This window comes from Lynx canadensis, chromosome A2 (genome assembly GCF_007474595.2).
Source record: "Lynx canadensis isolate LIC74 chromosome A2, mLynCan4.pri.v2, whole genome shotgun sequence".
Lineage (NCBI taxonomy): Eukaryota > Metazoa > Chordata > Mammalia > Carnivora > Felidae > Lynx > Lynx canadensis.
In genome coordinates, this window is record NC_044304.2 from 41,268,478 (window position 1) to 41,293,957 (window position 25,480).

Consider the following 25,480-nt stretch of genomic DNA (forward strand, 5'->3'; position numbering starts at 1 on the left):
TAACAGAAAGTGAATTTAGAATAATAGTCATAAAATTAATCGCTGGGCTGGAAAACAGCATACAGGACAGCAGAGAATCTCTTGCTACAGACATCAGGGGACTAAGGAACAGTCACGAGGAGCTGAAAAACGCTTTAAAGGAAATGGAAAACAAAATGCAAACCACCACGGCTCGGATGGAAGAGGCAGAGGAGAGAATAGGTGAACTAGAAGATAAAGTTATGGAAAAAGAGGAAGCTGAGAAAAAGAGAGATAAAAAAATCCAGGAGTATGAGGGGAAAATTAGAGAACTAAGTGATACACTAAAAAGAAATAATATACGCATAATTGGTATCCCAGAGGAGGAAGAGAGAGGGAAAGGTGCTGAAGGGGTACTTGAAGAAATAATAGCTGAGAACTTCCCTGAACTGGGGAAGGAAAAAGGCATTGAAATCCAAGAGGCACAGAGAACTCCCTTCAGACGTAACTTGAATCGATCTTCTGCACGACATATCATAGTGAAACTGGCAAAATACAAGGATAAAGAGAAAATTCTGAAAGCAGCAAGGGGTAAACGTGCCCTCACATATAAAGGGAGACCTATAAGACTCGTGACTGATCTCTCTTTTGAAACTTGGCAGGCCAGAAAGAATTGGCACGAGATTTTCAGGGTGCTAGATAGCAAAAATATGCAGCCCAGAATCCTTTATCCAGCAAGTCTGTCATTTAGAATAGAAGGAGAGATAAAGGTCTTCCCAAACAAACAAAAACTGAAGGAATTTGTCACCACTAAACCAGCCCTACAAGAGATCCTAAGGGGGACCCTGTGAGACAAAGTACCAGAGACATCACTACAAGCATAAAACATACAGACATCACAATGACTCTAAACCCGTATCTTTCTATAATAACACTGAATGTAAACGGATTAAATGCGCCAACCAAAAGACATAGGGTATCAGAATGGATAAAAAAACAAGACCCATCTATTTGCTGTCTACAAGAGACTCATTTTAGACCTGAGGACACCTTTAGATTCAGAGTGAGGGGATGGAGAACTATTTATCATGCTACTGGAAGCCAGAAGAAAGCTGGAGTAGCCATACTTATATCAGACAAACTAGACTTTAAATTAAAGGCTGTAACAAGAGATGAAGAAGGACATTATATAATAGTTACAGGGTCTATCCATCAGGAAGAGCTAACAATTATAAATGTCTATGCGCCGAATACCGGAGCCCCCAAATATATAAAACAATTACTCATAAACAGAAGCAACCTTATTGATAAGAATGTGGTAATTGCAGGGGACTTTAACACCCCACTTACAGAAATGGATAGATCATCTAGACACACAGTCAATAAAGAAACAAGGGCCCTGAATGAGACACTGGATCAGATGGACTTGACAGATATATTTAGAACTCTGCATCCCAAAGCAACAGAATATACTTTCTTCTCGAGTGCACATGGAACATTCTCCAAGATAGATCATATACTGGGTCACAAAACAGCCCTTCATAAGTTTACAAGAATTGAAATTATACCATGCATACTTTCAGACCACAATGCTATGAAGCTTGAAATCAACCACAGGAAAAAGTCTGGAAAACCTCCAAAAGCATGGAGGTTAAAGAACACCCTACTAACGAATGAGTGGGTCAACCAGACAATTAGAGAAGAAATCAAAAAATATATGGAAACAAACGAAAATGAAAATACAACAATCCAAATGCTTTGGGACGCAGCGAAGGCAGTCCTGAGAGGAAAATACATTGCAATCCAGGCCTATCTCAAGAAACAAGAAAAATCCCAAATACAAAATCTAACAGCACACCTAAAGGAAATAGAAGCAGAACAGCAAAGGCAGCCTAAACCCAGCAGAAGAAGAGAAATAATAAAGATCAGAGCAGAAATAAACAATATAGAATCTAAAAAAACTGTAGAGCAGATCAACGAAACCAAGAGTTGGTTTTTTGAAAAAATAAACAAAATTGACAAACCTCTAGCCAGGCTTCTCAAAAAGAAAAGGGAGATGACCCAAATAGATAAAATCATGAATGAAAATGGAATTATTACAACCAATCCCTCAGAGATACAAACAATTATCAGGGAATACTATGAAAAATTATATGCCAACAAATTGGACAACCTGGAAGAAATGGACAAATTCCTAAACACCCACACTCTTCCAAAACTCAATCAGGAGGAAATAGAAAGCTTGAACAGACCCATAACCAGCGAAGAAATTGAATCGGTTATCAAAAATCTCCCAACAAATAAGAGTCCAGGACCAGATGGCTTCCCAGGGGAGTTCTACCAGACGTTTAAAGCAGAGATAATACCTATCCTTCTCAAGCTATTCCAAGAAATAGAAAGGGAAGGAAAACTTCCAGACTCATTCTATGAAGCCAGTATTACTTTGATTCCTAAACCAGACAGAGACCCAGTAAAAAAAGAGAACTACAGGCCAATATCCCTGATGAATATGGATGCAAAAATTCTCAATAAGATACTAGCAAATCGAATTCAACAGCATATAAAAAGAATTATTCACCATGATCAAGTGGGATTCATTCCTGGGATGCAGGGCTGGTTCAACATTCGCAAATCAATCAACGTGATACATCACATTAACAAAAAAAAAGAGAAGAACCATATGATCCTGTCAATCGATGCAGAAAAGGCCTTTGACAAAATCCAGCACCCTTTCTTAATAAAAACCCTTGAGAAAGTCGGGATAGAAGGAACATACTTAAAGATCATAAAAGCCATTTATGAAAAGCCCACAGCTAACATCATCCTCAACGGGGAAAAACTGAGAGCTTTTTCCCTGAGATCAGGAACACGACAGGGATGCCCACTCTCACCGCTGTTGTTTAACATAGTGCTGGAAGTTCTAGCATCAGCAATCAGACAACAAAAGGAAATCAAAGGCATCCAAATTGGCAAAGATGAAGTCAAGCTTTCGCTTTTTGCAGATGACATGATATTATACATGGAAAATCCGATAGACTCCACCAAAAGTCTGCTAGAACTGATACATGAATTCAGCAAAGTTGCAGGATACAAAATCAATGTCCAGAAATCAGTTGCATTCTTATACACTAACAATGAAGCAACAGAAAGACAAATAAAGAAACTGATCCCATTTACAATTGCACCAAGAAGCATAAAATACCTAGGAATAAATCTAACCAAAGATGTAAAGGATCTGTATGCTGAAAACTATAGAAAGCTTATGAAGGCAATTGAAGAAGATTTAAAGAAATGGAAAGACATTCCCTGCTCATGGATTGGAAAAATAAATATTGTCAAAATGTCAATACTACCCAAAGCTATCTACACATTCAATGCAATCCCAATCAAAATTGCACCAGCATTCTTCTCGAAACTAGAACAAGCAATCCTAAAATTCATATGGAACCACAAAAGGCCCCGAATAGCCAAAGGAATTTTGAAGAAGAAGACCAAAGCAGGAGGCATCACAATCCCAGACTTCAGCCTCTACTACAAAGCTGTCATCATCAAGACAGCATGGTATTGGCACAAAAACAGACACACAGACCAATGGAATAGAATAGAAACCCCAGAACTAGACCCACAAACATATGGCCAACTCATCTTTGACAAAGCAGGAAAGAACATCCAATGGAAAAAAGACAGCCTCTTTAACAAATGGTGCTGGGAGAACTGGACAGCAACATGCAGAAGGTTGAAACTAGACCACTTTCTCACACCATTTACAAAAATAAACTCAAAATGGATAAAGGACCTAAATGTGAGACAGGAAACCATCAGAACCTTAGAGGAGAAAGCAGGAAAAGACCTCTCTGACCTCAGCCGTAGCAATCTCTTACTTGACACATCCCCAAAGGCAAGGGAATTAAAAGCAAAAGTGAATTACTGGGACCTTATGAAGATAAAAAGCTTCTGCACAGCAAAGGAAACAACCAACAAAACTAAAAGGCAACCAACGGAATGGGAAAAGATATTTGCAAATGACATATCGGACAAAGGGCTAGTATCTAAAATCTATAAAGAGCTCACCAAACTCCACACCCGAAAAACAAATAACCCAGTGAAGAAATGGGCAGAAAACATGAATAGACACTTCTCTAAAGAAGACATCCAGATGGCCAACAGGCACATGAAAAGATGTTCAGCGTCGCTCCTTATCAGGGAAATACAAATCAAAACCACACTCAGGTATCACCTCACGCCAGTCAGAGTGGCCAAAATGAACAAATCAGGAGACTATAGATGCTGGAGAGGATGTGGAGAAACGGGAACCCTCTTGCACTGTTGGTGGGAATGCAAATTGGTGCAGCCGCTCTGGAAAGCAGTGTGGAGGTTCCTCAGAAAATTAAAAATAGACCTACCCTATGACCCAGCAATAGCACTGCTAGGAATTTATCCAAGGGATACAGGAGTACTGATGCATAGGGGCACTTGTACCCCAATGTTCATAGCAGCACTCTCAACAATAGCCAAATTATGGAAAGAGCCTAAATGTCCATCAACTGATGAATGGATAAAGAAATTGTGGTTTATATACACAATGGAATACTACGTGGCAATGAGAAACAATGAAATATGGCCTTTTGTAGCAACGTGGATGGAACTGGAGAGTGTGATGCTAAGTGAAATAAGCCATACAGAGAAAGACAGATACCATATGGTTTCACTCTTATGTGGATCCTGAGAAACTTAACAGGAACCCATGGGGGAGGGGAAGGAAGAAAAAAAAAAAAAAAAAAAAAAAAAAGGACGTTAGAGTGGGAGAGAGCCAAAGCATAAGAGACTGTTAAAAACTGAGAACAAACTGAGGGTTGATGGGGGGTGGGAGGGAGGGGCGGGTGGGTGATGGGTATTGAGGAGGGCACCTTTTGGGATGAGCACTGGGTGTTGTATGGAAACCAATTTGTCAATAAACTTCATATAAAAAAAAAAAAAAAAAAAAAAAAAAAAAAAAAAAAAAAAACTATCTTGCACAAAAATGGGGGGGTAATATAGACACGGAGAACTGGTGTTTGCCAGAGGGGAGGGCTTTGGGTGATGGGAAAAAGGGATGCAGAGGAATGGGAGGTACACGCTTCAGTTATGGAATGCATAAGTCATGGGGATGAAAGGCACAGCATGGGGAACATAGTCAATGGTATTGCTATAGTACTGTATGGTGACAGATGGTAGCTACCCCTCTGGTGAGCATAGCCTAACATATAGACTTGTGGAATCACTATGTTGCACACCTGAAATGAATGTAACATTGTATGCCAACTATACCTCACTTATTTTTTATTTAAAAAAAAATTAATGTTTATTTATTTTTGAGTGAGGGATGGAGGGAGGGAGAGAGAGAGAGAGAGAGAGCAAGCAAGCGCCAGGGAGGGGCAGAGAGAGAGAGGGGGAGACACAGAATCCGAAGCAGCCTCCGGGGTCTGAGCTGTCAGCACAGAGCCCAATGTGGGGCTCGAACGCACAGACCATGAGATCATGACCTGAGCTGCAGTCAGACTCTTAACTGACTGAGCCACCCAGGTGCCCCTCAACGAAGCCTCACTTAAGAAAAAAAAAAAAAACAGTAATGTTGCATAGCTCAAGAATGTACAGTTATCAGGCCATACATTCATCCATAACCTGGGGTGGGTCCCAAACTGTTTTCTGAGAAAAATCTCAATCCTAATAATCTGTATTTTCTTGTCCTTCCACCACGCAGAGCTGTGATCATTGTCTATCACGCAGGTTCTGCTAAGCCACCACACCTTCAGTAAGATGATATAAACTTTAATACTAGTATAATTAACTCTTTAAGCACTGACTCTTCATTTTCATAGCAGCCCTTTCTGTGTACTCTAGGTTCTTGGCACTGAACATAACCTTGAAACAATTTCTCTTCCAAGCTTACTAAAAGCATACATGTGAGAAATAATATTCATGGAAAATTAGGAGAAATGTGGTCTATCTCTTTCTCAAGAACCTTGAGTCTTAATACTCAAAGTTACCCTTTGGACTGCGAAGAAAAAGGAAAAAAAATCTTTATTACTCATTGAGAAGTCACTTTCTTTTATTTTAAGAATGTTGACTGTTAGTACTACGTTCCTCAGTGTTCTCTTCATGACAACCCATTGGATTCAGATATACACATTTGTATATTTCTGGCCTAGGAAGAGTAGCGTATCTCCTTATTAAATGGTTTTGCTTCACCATTTATGGACATCCTGAATTATATAATTGGCAGTATTTCTCTCTGTTCCTTTGTTAGCAGAAATCTCTGAGCCAAAATTGTGCATCTAAACAAAGTGAATAGATCTGTTGGCAAACATTTTGTAAACTTACTCAGACACTCACTCAACAAGTACTTATTGAACATGTACTATGGACCATGCTCTGTAATAAGCAGGAAGGATTCACTGGTAAGAATTCAGGCTGTCTTAATATAACTTACATTCTAGACAAATGGAATGCTGGCATTTTTTTTTTCTCCTCAATTTCTTCTCCTCAGTGTTCACTTTGTGTGTACATTTGATAAACTGTCTCAAGTTCTTTTAAGGATGAAATATGCTATATGTAAATGAAATAAACTAGAATATAGAAGACATCAAGTTATTAAAATGAGGCTTGAGTAATAAAGAAATAATAAATATAGAGAGGTGAAAATATTTTAAGCACCTAGAAAAACATGTTATTTATATCAAGTTTTAAAATACTACCATTTTCCCAATTAAGTAAATTAACAAATACCATGGAAAATTAAGTGCCTAATAAAATCTTAAAGGTAAAGTTAAACATGTCTCTTTCTTTAGTATTTGAATGTAAAAGGCCGGGAAATAATTTTTTCCCAAACAAGATAGACTTATACATTCAACCTCAATTAAAGATTTTTTTTCAGGATGGCATACTCACAAAGGGTCAAATGCTTTCATCTTCCCACAGAAATGGCTCTAGCAATGAAATCTTCATTAAGATAGAATTTAAAAATATCACAAATAAAATCAGGGAGTGGAAAACAGGTTAAAATGTAAATTGAATTGTTTTTAAGTTTGTTGGGCACTAGGAAATTTAACTCAGTGCACCAACTCATTAGAACTTCTACAACAGATCATAAATTATAAATAACTCCTTCTAGCATTGAAATGTGGGAGGTGGCAACCATCACCCCTGAAACACATGTTTATTCTTTTTTATGAAGTGGAATGGTACCTCACCTAATCAACCATCCATCCACCCATCTATCTACCCATAATTCTGTTAAGGGTTCAGCGAGGAGGAAGAATTAAAATATGGAACCTTTCTTATTTTCAGTAGAAAGACTCAAGTAACCTTCTATGTAAAAAAAAAAACAAAACAATTTTATGTATTTGTAAGACGTTGTGGTACACTAAATAAGAAAATTATAGGTATTTTTAAGAAATGGAAGCTACTCAATAAAGAATGAAATTCACTTCAATAAATATTTTTTGAGGGCTTACGATGCTCTAAGTGTTTTGGAAAATAAGACTAAGAACTAGCCCCTACCCTTTGAAAATTTACAGTCTAATGGCTGATGGGGAATACATATAACTCATGCACAACTAACTGTAAAATGTGATCATCTGGCATGAAATTTTTTATATCTAATGAACAAATTCATCCAACTCCATTGTCAAAATACATAGTCTCTTCTTTTCTCCATTTCATTTACTGTTACCCTAAATCAAGCCTCCAGTAAATCCTGTCCTGCCAACTACAACTGCTTCCTAAGCAGATTTTTTGCTCCCCTCCTTTCTTTCATTAATCCACCTTACACACATCGGCCAGAGTTATCTTTTAACCAGATCATGTCACATCCCTGCATACAGACCTCCAATAACTTCGGGGCACCTGGGTGGCTCTGTTGGTTAAGCATCCAACTCTTGATTTCAACTCAGGTCAAGATCTCAAGGGTTTGTGGGTTCAAGCTCTGTGATGGACTCTGTGCTGATAGCAGGGAGCCTGCCTAAGGTTCTGACTCTCTCTCTTTCTCTCTCTGCCCCTTCCCCATTCACTTCCCCTACTTGCTCACACACGTGCTCTCTCTCTCAAAAATAAATAAACATTAAAAAAAAAGACCTCGAATGACTTCTTACTCTATTTAAAATAAAATCCAACATTTTTATCATGGTCTTTAAGGCTCTCATCTCTGAGACTTCATATTTTACTTATTTGTTTATTTTATTGTCTTTCTGAGACTTCATATTTTATTACTCTCCTGATTTACACATGACACCTCAGAGACACTGGCTTTCATCAATCTCATTCCCATCTCTAAGACTTTGCCCTTTTGGGGTGTCTTCCCAGAAGGCACTTCTCCCAATTCTTGGCATGATCCTTTGCTTCTTACCATTTAGTTATCTACCCCAAAGTTACTTCCTTAATGACCCCTTTTCTTTTCTTTTCTCTTTTCTTTTCTCTTCTTTCCTTTCCTTATCTTTAAAAAAAAAATTTTTTTAACATTTGTTCATTTTTGAGAGACAGAGAAAGGCAGAGCATGAGAGGGGAGGGGGCAGAGAGAGGGAGACACAGAATCTGAAACAGGCTCCAGGCTCTGAGCCATCAGCACAGAGCCCGACACAGGGCTTGAACTCACGAACTGCGAGATCCTGACCTGAGCCAAAGTCAGATGCTCAACCGACTGAGCCACCCAGGTGCCCCTGATGCTTTTTCTTTAAAAACTCTATAAAATCATATATTTTTTTCATTATGGCTAAAAAAAATTATCTTTTTAACTTCTATGTATTCTGCCTCTCTCTTCTGGAATCTCTATGAGGTCTTTTCAGTTTATCTGCATTCTGTATTTCCCTTCTGCAAGTCCCATGAGGAAAGAACTGTGGCTGCCTTGTTCGCGTGGTTTCCTCAAAGCCCAGGGCAATGTGTGGCATGATGTAGGTGTGCCAGAATGCACTTCCCAAAGGTGGCCACAGTTAGATTTTGCATCCCACATGTTCCCCTAGAATCTTGCTACTGTCTCATCAAGTGGTAGAGTCTAATTCCCCTCCCTGTGAATCTAGTTAGCTTGGTGATTCCCTTATAACCAGTGGAATGCTAGAAAAGTGAGGCGTTGTGTTTTCTGAGCCTAGGTGACTCATCTTCCATCTTGCTACCTTGAATATTCACTCTTGAACCCATCAGCTTCTTGTAAGCATTTCAACTCCCCAAAGCCACCATGTTGTAAGGAAGCCCAAACTAGTCCACATAGAGATATCACATAGAAGGGCCTTGGGGCTGCCAAAGAGACCACAGTGCATAGATAGCTCCCCATTCTTCTGGCTCCTGACTGCAATAATGGGAGACACCCTAAGCCTAGCCAAACCTTTTCCCAATTTCTGACCCATACAACAATGAAATAGAACAAAGTGTTATTTTCCACCATTAACTTTCAGAGTGATTTGTTATGCAACAATAGTTAATGGGAACAGTGGATGTTAAATATTTGATGAATAAATGAATCTTGAAATGAACAAACATGTATGAAGCAGAGTCTGAGGCTATAAAATAGATAAGCAAAAGGCTCTCTGAGAATCTAGGTAAGATGGCCTTCTGCACAAATAGTTATAATATGCCCTGTTAGATGATACAGTTGGATAAAGAAACCACAAGGGTAACGCAGAAGAAAGAGAAATTAATCTTGCCTGCCCAGCTTGGGGGAAGGCTTCCCATTATGAGTAACAAAAAGCTGTACCTTGAGCGATAAGGAGGGGTTCTCTAGGTTGAGAAGAAAAGATATTCCAGACAGAGGAAATTGCAGGAGCAAAAAGGCAGGATGAAATGAGAATTTTGTTTCTTTCTCCCTTCTTTTAAAAATTATCAAAAGGCAATGGTATGCAGCCCTGTCCTCTAACTTGATAGTCTTAAATTTTTTTTTAACGTTTATTTATTTTTGAGAGAAAGAGACAGAGCATGAGTGGGAGAGGGGCAGAGAGAGAGGGAGACAGAACTGGAAGCAGGCTCCAGGCTCTGAGCTTTCAGCACAGAGCCCGATGCAGGGCTCGAACTCATGAGCAGCGAGATCGTGACCTGAGCTGAAGTCGGGTGCTTAACCGACTGAGCCACCCAGGCGCCCCTCTAACTTGATAGTCTCAAGAGTCAATATTCATACTTTGAGAGAAAGCATCTGATTTTTCCCATCTTAAACATATTAGCAGAAAAAATGCAAAAGTAGTACGTGATGATAATACATGTTTTTATAACAGCATTAATATTTTTATTTTTTCAATTTTCATTGAGAAGTGGGATATAGAACATTGACTGGGCTATTAGGCAAGTGAGTGTGGGATTTATGGGCTTGAGCAAGAAATGCCCTATGACCAAAGAAATGTGGTTTGGGTGATGACACCCAGTAAATAAACATTTACGCTGAATATGGGTATGAATTAATTAATTTACCCACTTGTAACAAGCAACTGGCTTGAAGTGGACTCCAATGTCCAGCACATTCAAATTCATTAACCAGCTTTCTCCTACCAAAATCATGACACTGACAAAATATTTTAAAGTGGCCTTAACTTTTATAATTCTTAAAAATCAATCTGATTTTTTACATGGTCATCTGCAAAATTTAGCAGATATGATTTATAAAAACAGCAATTTCTTTAATAACATTTAGGTAAAATTTATTTGTTTAGGAAGTTTAGATAATGGTAAACTCAACTGAGTGTTGCAGAAAACAAATGTCTTTACTCACAATGTTTTTTTGATCTCCACACCCAACGTGGGGCACGAACTCATAACCCCAAGGTTAAGAGTTGCACTCTCTACCAGCTGAGCCAGCCAGGTGCCCCTGCTCACATTTCTTTTTAACCCAGTCTTATTACTCCTAAAGCATCTGAGCAACATGATAAAAAAAGTTAATATTAAAAACAACATCAACAGGTGCTTTTTCTGAGAGCATATATATAGAAGCCACAGTAGGAGATGCTTCAAACATACTACTTTATTTTTATCTTTGTAACTAGAGTCCACTGAGATAAAGAAATGCGAGAGAAATGGAGCAGGGACAGAGTTGGAAATAATCTTTGCAAAGGAAACTTGGTCCTTTCTTTTTTTGTCAGGACAGGTCAGTATTTTTGTTCAACCTTTGCTAAGAGTATGTGCCAAGCAAATGTCACCTAACATACTGCCTAACTTTGCAATAAGAATTTCTGCAAAAGGGGCACCTGGGTGGCTCAGTCGGTTAAGCATCCGACTTCGGCTCAGGTCACAATCTTGCGGTTCGTGAGTTCAAGCCCTGCATTGGGCTCTGTGCTAACAGCCTGGAGCTTGGAACCTGCTTCAGATTCCTCTCTCTCTCGGCCCTTCCCCAATTAACACTTTGTCTCTCTCTCTCTCTCTCTCTCTCTCTCTCAAAAAATAAATAAACATTAAAAAATTAAAAAAAAAGAATTTCTGGCACAAAGAAAGAAACAAGACTCAGAAATTAAATAACCTGTCTAACTCCACCTAGGTCTTAAGTGAAAGGGCCAAAATCTGACACAAGCCTGATTCTGATGCTTTGCTCTTTCCATGTGTTACAATTAAATCAAGAAACAAATTAAACATAGATTTACCTTCATCCGACACAGTGAATAATGTGTACAGTACTTAGTATGCTGCATGCCCATTAGGCATAAATAATTGATGTAAATACTAATACAAATACACATTCGGAAACTTAAATGTCCATGGTTAATGGGAGAAGCTCTGTGGGCATGTACTGGTGGTTGGCAGCTGGGATGCAGCAGAGAGGAAGTGATTAGGATGGCTTCCTAAGAGCCCATCCAAAACCAAAAATCTGGATTCCATTGATTCTTCTCTTAACTTCACTGTTAAATAATAGCTTAATCTTCTTATAGGGTATGGGACTTAAGGGGCAAACGTGCCCTTTCCTCTTCTCTTAACAGCTGGGAGCATGAGAAAAATGGAGGTGTGGATTAGGGAACCCAGACAGGGAAGAGGGCTGCTCTCTATTCTCTGAGATGGTTGTATTTTTACCCAGCTATCTCAACCTCCCCTTTAATTAAAAAGATCTTCCGATGCTCACTTCCTTTGGAGGGAGAGAGATGGCTGTCTACGTGGGAAAGAACTTAGTTCAGGCTCTTTTATTTTCCTGATCATTTGTGAACTTCACACGGACACAATTGGAATGAATATGTAGTTTCGCCTCCTGTCTATGTCATCAACCATTTTGTTCACATGGTGTTTTCCCTGCTCTTTTGTTCTGCTGGATTTTACATATCCTTCAAAACATAGCTCTGGGGGTGCTTCCTCTGAGATGCCTCTCCTTCTATGGAACTGCTCTCCCAATTCCCAAGGCTGAGCTGGCATGTCTTCTCTGTGCTTCTCACTGGCTTCTGTACGCCTCCACTGCAGGCAAGGTGGCAATGCCCAGTTTATCCATCTTGTCCTGGAGGTGATTCCTAGGAGCACCCCCTTCCTCTTCTCAGTTTACAGAATAAATTATATGGTCACCTTGACCATATAGTCGATCCCAGTGTAACTGATGGCTAAGTTTTCCAAACTCTAAACAGACTGTGTTGTGGGCTCTTTAAGGGCCCTTACTGTTTTGTATTCATCTGTGTATTAGTGCTGAGGGCAGCCCCCACTGCTGAATAAAGATATGACAAATTAGTGGATAACACGAGTACCTTCCCTACAGACAGGGAGCAGGAATGTCAATCTTTACTCAACTAATAGCCAAGTCCTGAAAGTGGCAACATCACACATATTAAATAAAAATCTCCTTTGATCTTCTAAATTTACCACTTAGAGATTAATTTGGAACTAATGGTACAGGAGCAAAGAATTACCTGAGATCTTAGCTGTTTGCCAGAGGGTAGATTAACTAAAACCCACTGAGCTTCCATACCCATAGGGTAGTTGTGGAGTAACAGCTGTTTAGATGGTAGCCTTAGGATGAACGGGAAGATAACAAAATCCAGCTCTTTGAGTGAGAGGGGGTAACGGAAGGCAGACAGACAAGGGAGCAGCATTTTGAACAGTATGAAAAAAAAATACAGACTCTCCTGTGATAAGAGAGAGAGGAGCCAAGACATGTGGTTGAATAGGGAAGGGACGGAGACTGAAACTTTGGCAAAGGTATCATTCTTCTTCATCTAAGAGCTTGAAATAAGGGGAAACACCATCTAACAGATTTGCTGAATAGTAACAGAGTTCCTAGACACATCTTTACAAAGCAAGAGTGTGGTGACTAGTAGTAGCAGGGGCAGAAATGCCAAGTGGTTCTTGCTCTGACAGAATTATTTTGGTTACTGGCAAAAGTTTTGATTCTGCTTCTAAGCGCTGTCATGGAATTGCTCAATGTTTTACAGAAGGCAAAAGTGGCCTCCTGGGAGCATTTTTTGAGCCTTTCAATTTCTTTAAGCTACTCACGAATTCAGGATGAGGTGAGTGTAAGATTGCTTGTAAAATTTTGCTTAAAAAAACGAAAGTATAATTTATATTTATTGTAATTCACTTTTGGTATGCAGTTCGGTGAGTTTTAACAAATCAATGTGGACATGTAACCACTGTCACAGTCAAGACCTAGAATAATTCCCTCACCCCTGAAAGTTCTCCCATGTGCCTAAACAGTCAACCTCTCCATCCACTCTGGCAACAGTGATCACTGTTTTTTGTCTCTAAAGCCGTGCTTTTTTTCAGCCATGTCATATAAATGGATTCATACAGCACATCATGCTCATTGCACTTGAAAGCCAGTTTCTAAATATATGTAAAATGTATGCTAAGAATTGGTTAATACATTTTAAAAGCATTGTGTGGATTATGGCTATTAATATTTGGAAGAAAAACCCTTTACTATTTTTCTTTAAAAAGCATTTAAACTTCTATAATATTAAATGCTGCCTAGAACATATGAAACAATTTTAATGTGTTTAATTAGAAGTAATGGGCCATTCTTTGACTTTTTTGAATTGAGGCTATTGCAATAAAATATTTACTACTGTAAGTAATAGCATTCAACTGAAAGCCCTATTTTTAAAAATAATTGGTTAATGCATTTTAAGTACCACTAAGTGATACAGAAAAGCTAACCATTCTTTAAAATATGCCAACTGGCTATTTCTTCTTGAATACCATGCCTGCTCGCATTCTCTAGAGTCTTTTCCAATTTTACTTTGCTTAAGGAGAAAAAACATTCTATTTTCACTCTTTTTTGAAAATATGTGGATTATAAGCCAATGAATGAATGAATAAAAGAACAGTAAAACACCAACACTTGGTGTAATACCACTGAACACTCAAAGGGGCAGGGCATTTCTGTTTATTCAGAAACCGCTGTTTCCTGCAGGGAGAAAAAGCACAGTAACTTTTCTCAGTACTGGATGATACAGATACAAAACAAAACAACAAAATAGCAAACAACAACAACTTTGCCCAGTCCCGATGCTAGTAATTTCAAAGGTTAGAATATTTGCATACTAGGAGACTTATGCTGACTTTTACTTAATAAATCGATTCTTTTGTTTCTATCTATCTATCTATCTATCTATCTATCTATCTATCTATCATTACATATAATTTGTTGTCAAGTTGTTTTCCATACAACACCCTGTGTTCAACCCAACAGGTGCCCTCCTCAATGCCCATCACCCACTTTCCCTCTCCCCCATCCCGATCGACTCTCAGTTTGTTCTCAGTATTTAAGAGTCTCTTATAGTTTGCCTCCCTCCCCCTTTTTAACTATTTTTTCCCTTCCCCTCCCCCATGGTCTTCTGTTAAGTTTCTCGGGCTCCGCATATAAGTGAAAACATACGGTATCTGTCTTTCTCCGCCTGACTTAATAAATTGATTCTTTATAAATTATGACTGTTAGTCATTTAACAAAGACTGTGAAAACAGGATTCTCTACTCATAGTGTAAATTTCCATCAGCTTCAGAAGTAAGGTGTTGATGCTCTACCATGTAATGTTATGTACGTTTGAAGACAATTCTATCTAAGGCCATGGTTTCACAGCTACCATGTCATGCTCAGAACACCTAAATTTCTATCTATAGCTCAAGGTTTTCTCCTGAATTCCAGGTTCATTTAGTCAACTTCTGTATGCTCATATATCCAGTTGGGTTTCCAACAAGCAATTCAAACACAAACAATCTAAATAGCACTTGGATTTGCACTGACTTCTGCTCTTTCTGTAATGTTCTCTCTCTCACTGAATAGGTCTACCATGCTCCGTGATGTCTAAGCTGGAAATTTAGGATTCATTCTTGCCTCTCAAGTTTTTGCCAAATCATTAATTTCATCAACAACTCCTATGTCCTGTGGATTTAACCCCTTCTCATACTCAATGCTTCTCTCCATTCTCATTGCCATTTCTTCAGTTCAGGCTAGAACAGTCTCATGTTCAGACTGGTGAATTACTACTAAGGGAGGTTCTTCCCTCAAGTCTTTCTGCCACTCCAATCCATGTTCTGTTGCCACCATTGTGCTTTTTTAAATAAAATAATTAAAATTAAATTTGATCTTTTAATTCTGCTACTTTGATATTACTCTGTTGTTTGTCAGTGCCTATGGAATAAAGCCCAAACTTCTTGATTTAGCTTACCATCATTCTCAGTAAGATTCCTGCTCACCTCGATAGCCCTATTCTGTCTGCATTCCCCCTTGCCGGACACTTCACACTTGAAGTAAACTGAAGCTACTCAGGTATTTATGCCTTCCTCTGCCTGAAGCATTCTTCTTCAGTGAACTCTAGGCATCTTTCAAGTCTTGCTGTACATATTACATTCTCCAGAAGTCTGCTCAGATCCCTAATTTGGAGATGGAGCCTTCTCTGGTAATCACAGAACATACTGTACTTTACCAATTGAGTTTTACTGCACTTGTCTGTATACCCTGAAAAGCTACCAACAAAAGGATGGACTTCTCTGACAAAAATTAAATATCTAGTTCCTAGCACAGAGTAGGTGCTCAAAATATTTTCCAATGACTGAATGACCACTTGATTTTAAGACCTTAAGAATCACTATTTACATTGTAAGCTCTTGTAATCTATTCAGAACAGCTTTTCTAAGACCTCTGCTGGGAAGTAATTCCTTTAGTACCTTAGTTTGAGATGCTCTCTCGACCTCAAAGCAATAACCCTGATTTCTTCAAAGCGATTCTGTAATTTAGTTGTCTCAGTGACTTAGATTCTCATTACTATGCCTGATGCGTTAATTACAAAGCTGTTATTGTGCTGATATAAAACCTTACAAACCAGGTAGAAGATAATTATTCATTGTGTGATTGTGTGATTTACACAGTAGACATATTTATTAATTTTTGCAATTTTTAAGACATATTTAATCCTAATTTCTTTTCCTGATTTAGACTTTATTTTTTTACATTTATTTTTCTTGATTTGGGCTTTAAATAATAAAGTATATGTATATACTGGCTTAATCAAAAGTGTATTTGCCACCAGCATTTCCTACGCTAGGCTGGAGAAAGCTTTCCTACTTATAAGTTCCTCATGCAGTGACAAACCCAAGTTCATATACAAAAGATAAAGAAAAAGGAAAAGAAAAAAACCTAAAAAACGAATGGATTTACAATCCTGCCATAAATACCCTATCAAAAATTTTGTCTTCTATTTTCAAATGTGTCATTTGTTCCCCCAAATGAGATTTGAATCTTGACGTTTTAAGTCAGAACAGCCAATGATTCAACAACCAGAATAAATCTATCATTTAAAGTGCTTCCTCAATTTGGCTTAAGGCTGTGACCAAGTCAAGAGGGACAGACATGGGGCTTTTGCTGCCAAGTGATGGCTGAGGCCCACTCTGATTTCACATGAACTTGGAGAAGATTCAAAAGTGTAACTTGTTCAATAATTGCTTCTAGCAGCGTTTCCCCTAAGCATCAAGGCTCCGACTCATCAGTACTTTTGCTGTCCAAAGAGATAAAAGCAAAATCCAAATAATCAGACCCGGTAGTATGTACTGAATGTTTGAGTCTCCCCAAAATTCATGTGTTAAATCCTAATCCCCAATGTGATGGTATTAAGAGGCTGGGCCTTTGGGAGGTGATTAGGTCATGAGCAGGGAGCCCTCCTGGATGAGATTAATGCCCTTATGAGACCCCAGAGGGCTCTCTTGCTCTCTGTCTGTCATGTGAGGATGTAAGGAGAAGACTGCCATCTGAAACCAAGAAGAAGCCCCTTAACAGAACTTGACCAAGCTGGCACCCCGATCTTGGATGACCACACCCAGAGCTGTGAGAAATACATTTCTGTTGTTTATAAGCCATCTGGTTTATGGTATTGTGTTATAAAAGCTCAAACTAAGATACTTGGGAGGGACTGCAACACTATGGACCCTCTTCATAAACATGTTTCCTCTTTTTAACCCTATTTTTACATCTAAAAGTTTTCTTATTCATACAAGAGATGTTACAAATACTTATAACAAAGTGGAGGGTCAGTAGTCCTGAAATGGATAGAAGTAACACTGATGAACATGATACATTGTTAGAGTAAATCGTTTTCCTCTTTCTACTTAAAACATAATGCCAGTTTGAAAAAAACCCAAACAAACAAACAAACAAACAAACAAAAAAAAACGTAATCCCAAATTCTCATTGGATACAGGCCTGCCCAAAAGAAAAAAAAAATCCATATTCCCCAATCTCCCTTGCATTTCAGTTTGGTCAGCTAACTAATTTCTGCCCAATAAGGCATAAAGGAAATAACCATATGGAACTTCTGAGACGTTCCTAAAAAGAGGAAGCAGTGTACCCTGATTTCTACCTGCCTCCTTCCTGTCACTGGGAGATGACATTGGGGAGCTAAAGCCATGGCAACCATCTTGGTTCAGGATGTGAAGACAGTAAAGCAAGATAAAAGAGGTCTGTGTTTTGGACAACTGTGGATTCCAGATAGTCCCAACTGCCTACCTTGAGAGACATCAACCAGCCAACGAATCACCCAACCAAAAGGCATCTGTCTTTCTTAGTCACTGTTACTTTCAACATCTTATTTGTAAAATATCCTTATTCTTACCAATTAGTATATCTGCAAATATCAGACATTATGCTAAATGCTAGCTGTATAGTAACTATGCAACATAGGAATTATTATCTCTTTTGTGAGTGAGGAAATTAAGATTCAAAGGTGTTACATAATAGATCTAATGACACCAAGGTAGTAAGGAGCCGAGTCAGAAGTCCCAGATCAGATTCCGGAATTTATACTCTCTTTTCCTGTTTTACCCCATTACTCTATAATGTGGGAGTAAATCCCTCTTTGTGTGCCTCTTGCTAAAACTCTTAATCTTCTTATCCCCTTTTGAAATTAAGATTAAAAACCTCTGCCTACTATAGGCACTACTGCGAGGACAAGTGGGTTTATTATTGTGTAAAACACTGAAATCCTTGGGACTTAACTACTATTTAATTTATGTACACAGTTAAAACTATTTAAAACTTTTTTAACACGAAAAGTCAGCAGTTACATGAGAAGACTTAACTTCCAGTACAGACACAATTAACTAATTTGTGCCACAAGCCTTTACTTGTTTCAACTGGTTTACAAAATTAAACTCCAAATCACTAATTAACTTCCTATTCCAGAAATCTATTCTGTGAGGCCCAGCATTTAGCTGGATTGTGTTTAATCACTCAGTTCACAATTTGGCCTTGTCATCCTGCTGTGGCCCCTTTTTAATGGAAGTGTCTCCCATTAAATACTGGAGGAATTGCAGATTGTATTATCATACCAACTCACAAAAATACCTTGGTGTTTTGGTAATATAAAAGCAGTTCAACTTGGTTGTCGGCAATAAGACTTTGTAATTAAAAAAAAAAATTAATCCATATTTTTTTGACCTAATGTTTTATTGTTTGTTTTCCCTCATCTCCAAAAGAGTAATCTGGATTCCATGACTTCAAAGGCTGAGATGGCCTCTAAAATTCTGGGCTCCTTATACAAAATGTGACATTGTAAATACTTAGTGGTTATATCTAGAGTCAGGGATTAAAATCTTGATTTATGTGACTTTAGGCAAATTGTATTATCTAAGTTTTATTTTCCCCATTAGTAAAATGGAGATGATAATATGATCTATACATCACAGAGTTGCAGAGATGTTTAAAAAAGATAATGCACACAGAGCTCTATATTAGTTTCCTCTTGCCTTTTTTTTTTTTTTAATTTATTAATTTACTTTTGAGAGAGAAAGCCAGCATGAGCAGGGGAGGAACACAGAGACAGGGAGAGACAGAGAATTCCAAGCAGGCTCCACACTGACCGTGCACAGCCTGATGTGGGGCTCAAACCCATGAACTGCAAAATCATGACTTAAGCCAAAACCAAGAGTTGGACGCTTAACTGACTGAGCCACCCAGGTGCCCTAATTTCCTCTTGCTTCTATAATAAATTACTACAAATTTAGTAATTTGGCTTAAACAGCACAAATTTATTACAATATAGTTCTGGAAGTCAGAGGTCCAGTATGGGTCTTGCTGGGCCAAAATCAAGGTATTATCAGGGCTGCGTTCCTTGGGAAGGTTGAGAATTACTAAACTCTCCTTCATGTTGTTGACAGAATTCAGTTTGTTGTGGCTATGGGACTAAGGTCCCTGTTTTCTTACTGGCTGTCAACTGAGGGCTGTTCCCATCTTGGAGAGTACGGCAAATTTATTTGCTCATGGCTCCCTTCCACCATCTTCCAAACCAAAAATACCAACTGAAGGCCCTCTGAAGTGTGAAATCTCTCCTGCCTTATCTTTGATTATCATATGTTTCTGACAAACTCTTTTGCCTTCCTCTTCCTCTTACAAGTATTCAGGTGATTACTTTGAACCTACACACATAATCCAGGATAAACTTCAAATTTTAAAGTCATCTGCTTACCAACCTTTATTCTATCTTCAACTTTAATTACCTTTGGTCATCTATGTAACACAATCAAAGGTTTACAGGAAAAGGGCACGGACATCTTTGGGGTCAATATTCTACCTATCACAAGCTCTGAGCATGATACCTGGCATGCAGTTAAGTACTCAATAAATAATAATAATGGCCAATACTTACACTTACTGACAGGTAATGACCTAAGTGCTGTATAGATATTTATGTATTTCATCTAGCTAACAAGCCTCATAACATACTAATTATCATCTTCATTAAAAATGAGAAAATGAGACACCAAATGGAAAGCTTTACACTGAGGAAGTAAAAGGCTGAATGAAGATTTGAACCTGGGCAGTCAGTCCGCTCTATAAGTGATACCTTTAAGTCTCATTCTTCCTCTTCATTATTACAATAGTCAGGAAACCAAGCAAGCCTTTGTCTAAACTAAAACCAGGAATGAGAAGTTATTTCAATACAGGGAAATGGCAATATTGGTATTTATTTGGCATATGCTCTCATTATGTCTTCTCTACTTTGTCCTGGGACGTTGGCTCATCTGAGTCTAGGACAGACCTTTCATCATTCTCTTTTTTTTTTTTTTTTTTTTTAAATTTTTTTTTTTTTTTTTCAACGTTTATTTATTTTGGGACAGAGAGAGACAGAGCATGAACGGGGGAGGGGCAGAGAGAGAGGGAGACACAGAATCGGAAACAGGCTCCAGGCTCTGAGCCATCAGCCCAGAGCCCGACGCGGGGCTCGAACTCACAGACCGCGAGATCGTGACCTGGCTGAAGTCGGACGCTTAACCGACTGCGCCACCCAGGCGCCCCACATCATTCTACTTTTGAGTCTTACCAGGTGACTGAGGAGAAAATCCTTGATAAAATAAGGTATTCTATGTAGGAAGAAGCTAGATGATATATCCAACCCTTTTCCGATTTCAAAAATTGATTAGTATCTTCATGAAAGTAATGAAGTAGATTTGGGGCGCCTGGGTGGCTCGGTCGGTTAAGCGTCCGACTTCGCTCAGGTCATGATCTCGCGGTCCATGAGTTCAAGCTCCGCGTCGGGCTCTGTGCTGACACCTCAGAGCCTGGAGCCTGTTTCAGATTCTGTGTCTCTCTCTCTCTGACCCTCCCCTGTTCATGCTCTGTCTCTCTCTGTCTCAAAAATAAATAAACGTTAAAAAAAATTTAAAAAATAAAAAAAAGAAAGTATTACAGACTCAAAGTTACCACTGTCTTGGTTCTTCAACACCTCATATTCTACTGAAATGCTGCTGCTTCTCATTTCATACTAAGAATCCACTTTGACATCACTATGGAAAGTAAGAAGAGTACATCACCATTATTTCGGACAATAAAATACCTTTCATTCTCCTGCACGATCACATCTCCTCTCTTCCATGAACGGAGTGCTTTGGGAGAGGCTCTAGGTTTACAATCCAAGCTGACCATGCTGCCCACTTGCACTTGAAGCAACTTTTTCATTGGAGTCTTTGAAAAATCGGGAGCAGAAGCTGAAAGGGAAGAAAGAGAGAATGAAAATTTACTTTTAATTTAACATTTTAAAATACTTGTAGGTTCAAAGGTTGACTTCATAATTACTTTTATTTATTTTTTAATTTAAATTTTAGTTGGGTTAACATACAGCCTAATATTGGTTACAACTACTTAAAATTTTTCTTTAAGGTGGATTTATTTTTTAGAGAGAGACAGAGTGTGAGCAGGGGAGGGTCAAAGAGAGAGAGAGAGAGAGAGAGAGAGAGAGAGAATCCAAAGCAGGCTCCAGGGTCTGAGCTGTCAGCACAGAGCTAGGCAAGGGGCTGGAACTCCCGAATTGCAAGGTCATGGCCCGAAGCGAAGTCAGATGCTCAACCAACTGAGTCACCCAGGCACATGGGTTATAACTACATTCAAAGTTTCCTGGCACACAGATGTCAGTACTTGATTTACTTAATTGAGTGGGCACCACTCACAGGATTTCAAAGCTCAAAAAGTAATTCCTATCATTGTATGTTCCTAGAAGTTCTAAATCTTGGGATAATTTTTTATGTAGAAATTTCTAAACTTCACCATTAAGTTTTAAAATAGCTCAATCATGAGCGTATCAAAATGAAAAACATTTATCACAGAAAGTTAGTTCCATGCAGACAACAATAGGCTCATTGTCCCTTGTGATCTCCAAGACCCAGCATGTGGCACAGTGCCTGGCACTTAGGTGCTCAGTAAATGTTTTTAGAAGGAAGGCTGAGTATACTGAATTATTATCGTCTTGCATAAAACTGATCAACATCCATTATAAAATTTTCATATGCTTATGTTTAACTTCTGAGTTGGAGAAATCTATAATCTGCATTATTATATTAATGTTCGAGTATCACATTAAATATGATAACATGTAGAGAACATTATGTCTGCTGATAACGAACAGAATGTTGATCCCGAAACAACACCTGAATGTTCAAGATACATAATAATGTATCTTTGAATGAAATGATAGGTTAATCAGAAAATCAGTCTTTTATTGCAAATGTAGAAAAAGTTAACTAAACATAGTGCATTTCTCCTAATGTCTAATACTCTGCCTGATAGCAAACCCGAGTGAATATAATTTATTTTTCTCGTAAGTGGAGATCATATAGTGAATTATATTGTGTGATTCTATATAAGAGTGTGGATAAAGAAGATACGTTATCAAGGGGTTGTTGACCTTAAAAATTAAGATCTCAAAAGGATACTTTTGACTAAAAGTATTTTTCCCATACAAAAGCCTCATATAGCATTTTGGGTAGGAAATCATCCATTTTAAGATGAATAAACTATCACTCATAAGGCTAATTTAATACAAGAGATAGTAGTGCTTCAACTTAAGACTGTGTACAAATTCTACTCTCTTTTTGTTATAATACCCCACCTTCCCTGTCATGGATAACAGTAGCCAGATTTTCAGCTGATGATCTGCCCTTCCCAGACTTCAGGCCTCCTACTGCAGAAAATGAATTTCTAACCACCAGGCATGAAGGATGAGAGAACTGCTTCCAGTAATGTCAGTGCGGCACCTGACATTTTGGGCTGAATAATTATTTGTTGTGAGAGGCTGTCATGCGCGCTGTAGGATATTTACATTGTAGGATTATTTGTGGGTAGCCTTTCTGGCCTATACTCACAAGATGCCCGTAACACACACTGGTTCCCTTTTCCCCTATGTATCACCAACACTGTGACAACCAAAAATGTCTCCTGACATTTCCAAAGATTTCCTGGGGGCAAAATCATCCCCAGCTAAGGACTGCTGAGTTAGCAGGTGCTTACAACCTTTGGGCCATATTGGATCGGACCAGCCATGGGTATGTGGCCCAAATCAGGTACACAAGGCCAATGACATGCGGGACTGTGACTTCTACATGAGCAATTCAGAAAGCCATGTATTTTCCACTGTATTGACTGTGCTCCTGGAAACTGAATGTGTTGGAGAACACCATATAGAGCCTGATGATGGTGATGATGCTTGAGTCCTGCCAGGATCAAATTCTGTTCAGATCCAAATCTATATTTTAATTACATGTAGCGATAAATCTCCCTTCTACTTTCTCTCTTATTTATGTCATAACTATGATATGCCCTGACAATTTTTTGGTTGATTTTCAGGCATTTGCAACTTACAAAGTGTTTTTCTGGATAATTGCCCTAAACACAATATAACATATAACATTTTCTGTCTTTTCATATAAAGTGCAAGAAGAAAATAATTCAGAATCTCAAATGGTTGAGCCTTTTAAATGAAAACTTCAGTATGCCCAGTGTTTGAGGCTTCTAGCAGCGTTATTCAAACCAAAGGCAACTCCTTTTGGAACAATATATGATTGTTTTGAATTCCAGTATTTACTTTTCTGGCCCAGTAACAACAACAGCAACAACAACAAAACCCACCAAATTTACTTATTCTCTTAAAAGGCATTGCTCCATTTAAAATATTAAAGTTGCATAAGGATGTCTTAGGTTGACACTGTTCCTTACTGTTGCCCTACTTCAACCTTTGAGGCTTATTCCACCTACAACTGTGGCTTTCCTTTAGAAATCATTAAAATATATTCTCTGGTTAAAACCCCTGAATGATATTATAACAATAGGAATGTAATATGAGAAGTAAATACTTCTTGTTCTAGCAAAAAGGGAGGATTTAAGAAAAAAATATGACAAGAGAAGCTTAGTCTTACCTATAACCTTAAGTTCAGCACTGGAATAGATGAGCCCATGTTTGTTTTCTGCTATGCACTGGAACATGCCAGAATCGGTCACATTTAGGTTTGATATTGTAAGGGCACCATTTTCTATCTGTATTCTCTCCTAGGTGATAACAAAAATGTCTTGCATATAAATGTATACATCATTTGAAAAGAAAAATGAAAACCACTATTATTTCAGTCGTACACAAACCTCCTTCATTTTTCCTCAGAGGATTGTGCAATCTGACTTGAAATTTTAACTTTTCCTTATTTAAAAATTTGTGACTGATTTAACATAACAGCCACACATTAGTCATACTAATAAACACCCTTCAGTCCAAATGTCTATTGGTAAAATAAATAACAAAGAAAGAGGTACAATATTGCAGCCATTTTATTTTTCCCCGTGGCTAAAGTTGCAGACTTTAAAAAATGTATCATGTTTCCATGCCGTCAACTGGAAAGGTTTTCACCATTTTTTTAATCACACAAATCAAACACATTATAAATTCTGTGCATTAAAAAGAGTTCTGGGAAACACATTTATTAAGGGTTTTTAGGTAGTATGACAGGTTATATATAGAAATTGGAAGGAATATAATTGACATAGTACACAATTTTTTAAAAGAACAAAAATTACATGGCTTAAGAAAGAAAGTGATTGAGAAAATAAGTATGCATGTAAGAAGGTAACCACATAACAATTATTCTCCAGAGGCCATACCAGGTTGTCAGACAGGGAAAAGCAAATTATATTCCACATTTGATCAAAGTAAGGCCTTCCCTAATTTCAAAAGCAAAAAACAAAAACCAAAAAACAGAACAAAAGAAAAACAAAAAAAACTATACCATAGTTAGACTAAATTCACAAAATCACCTTTTCCCAATGACATTCAATGTTGAAAATATTTTCTTCTTGGCAGATTGGGTACTTGATTTTATATTTTATCCCCATTGACACTTTTTAAGGTGTGAATGAATGCTTGCAAACTCGAGTCTACTTTGGCACTAGGTACGAGGAAGGCATTTATTTAATGTCAAATGAAGAGAGTGAGGATTAACCGGGCTCATTACCTTACCTCGAGCACAAGGGCTTCTCCATTTTTCAACCATCGGTAGGAAGGTTTGGGCTTACCACTTGCCCGGCATTCCCAAAAAAGATTGTCCTCCACTGCTATTTCTACATCTCTTATGAGCTGAACCCAATGAGGCTTTGCTGCAATGAAAGAAAAAAAAAATCAGACCACCCAGCAAGTAAAAAATAAATGCTTTACACAAATGGATATAAACACTGTGAGCAATGGATTAATGTGAGCATAGTGGCTAAAATTACATTTAATTCCCTATTTACTAAGTGGATATGGGAAATGTTTCTAGATTTGAGGATGGATGATGCAATCTGTCACTTCCTAAGCCAAACTCATTA

General features: G+C 38.2%; 1 protein-coding gene across 2 annotated transcripts in view; it reads right to left on the reverse strand.

The window, feature by feature from the left end:
- The window catches only part of CNTN3 (contactin 3), a 258,886-nt gene that overhangs the window by 73,977 nt on the left and 159,429 nt on the right, over nucleotides 1-25,480 (reverse strand). For both annotated transcript variants that reach the window (XM_032592339.1, XM_032592338.1), the window contains exons 8-10: nucleotides 25,134-25,270; nucleotides 24,046-24,175; nucleotides 21,195-21,345 (exon numbers count right to left, since the gene is read on the reverse strand). In XM_032592339.1, the coding sequence (XP_032448230.1) occupies nucleotides 21,195-21,345; nucleotides 24,046-24,175; nucleotides 25,134-25,270 (418 nt within the window). The remainder of the gene's footprint in view (nucleotides 1-21,194; nucleotides 21,346-24,045; nucleotides 24,176-25,133; nucleotides 25,271-25,480) is intronic.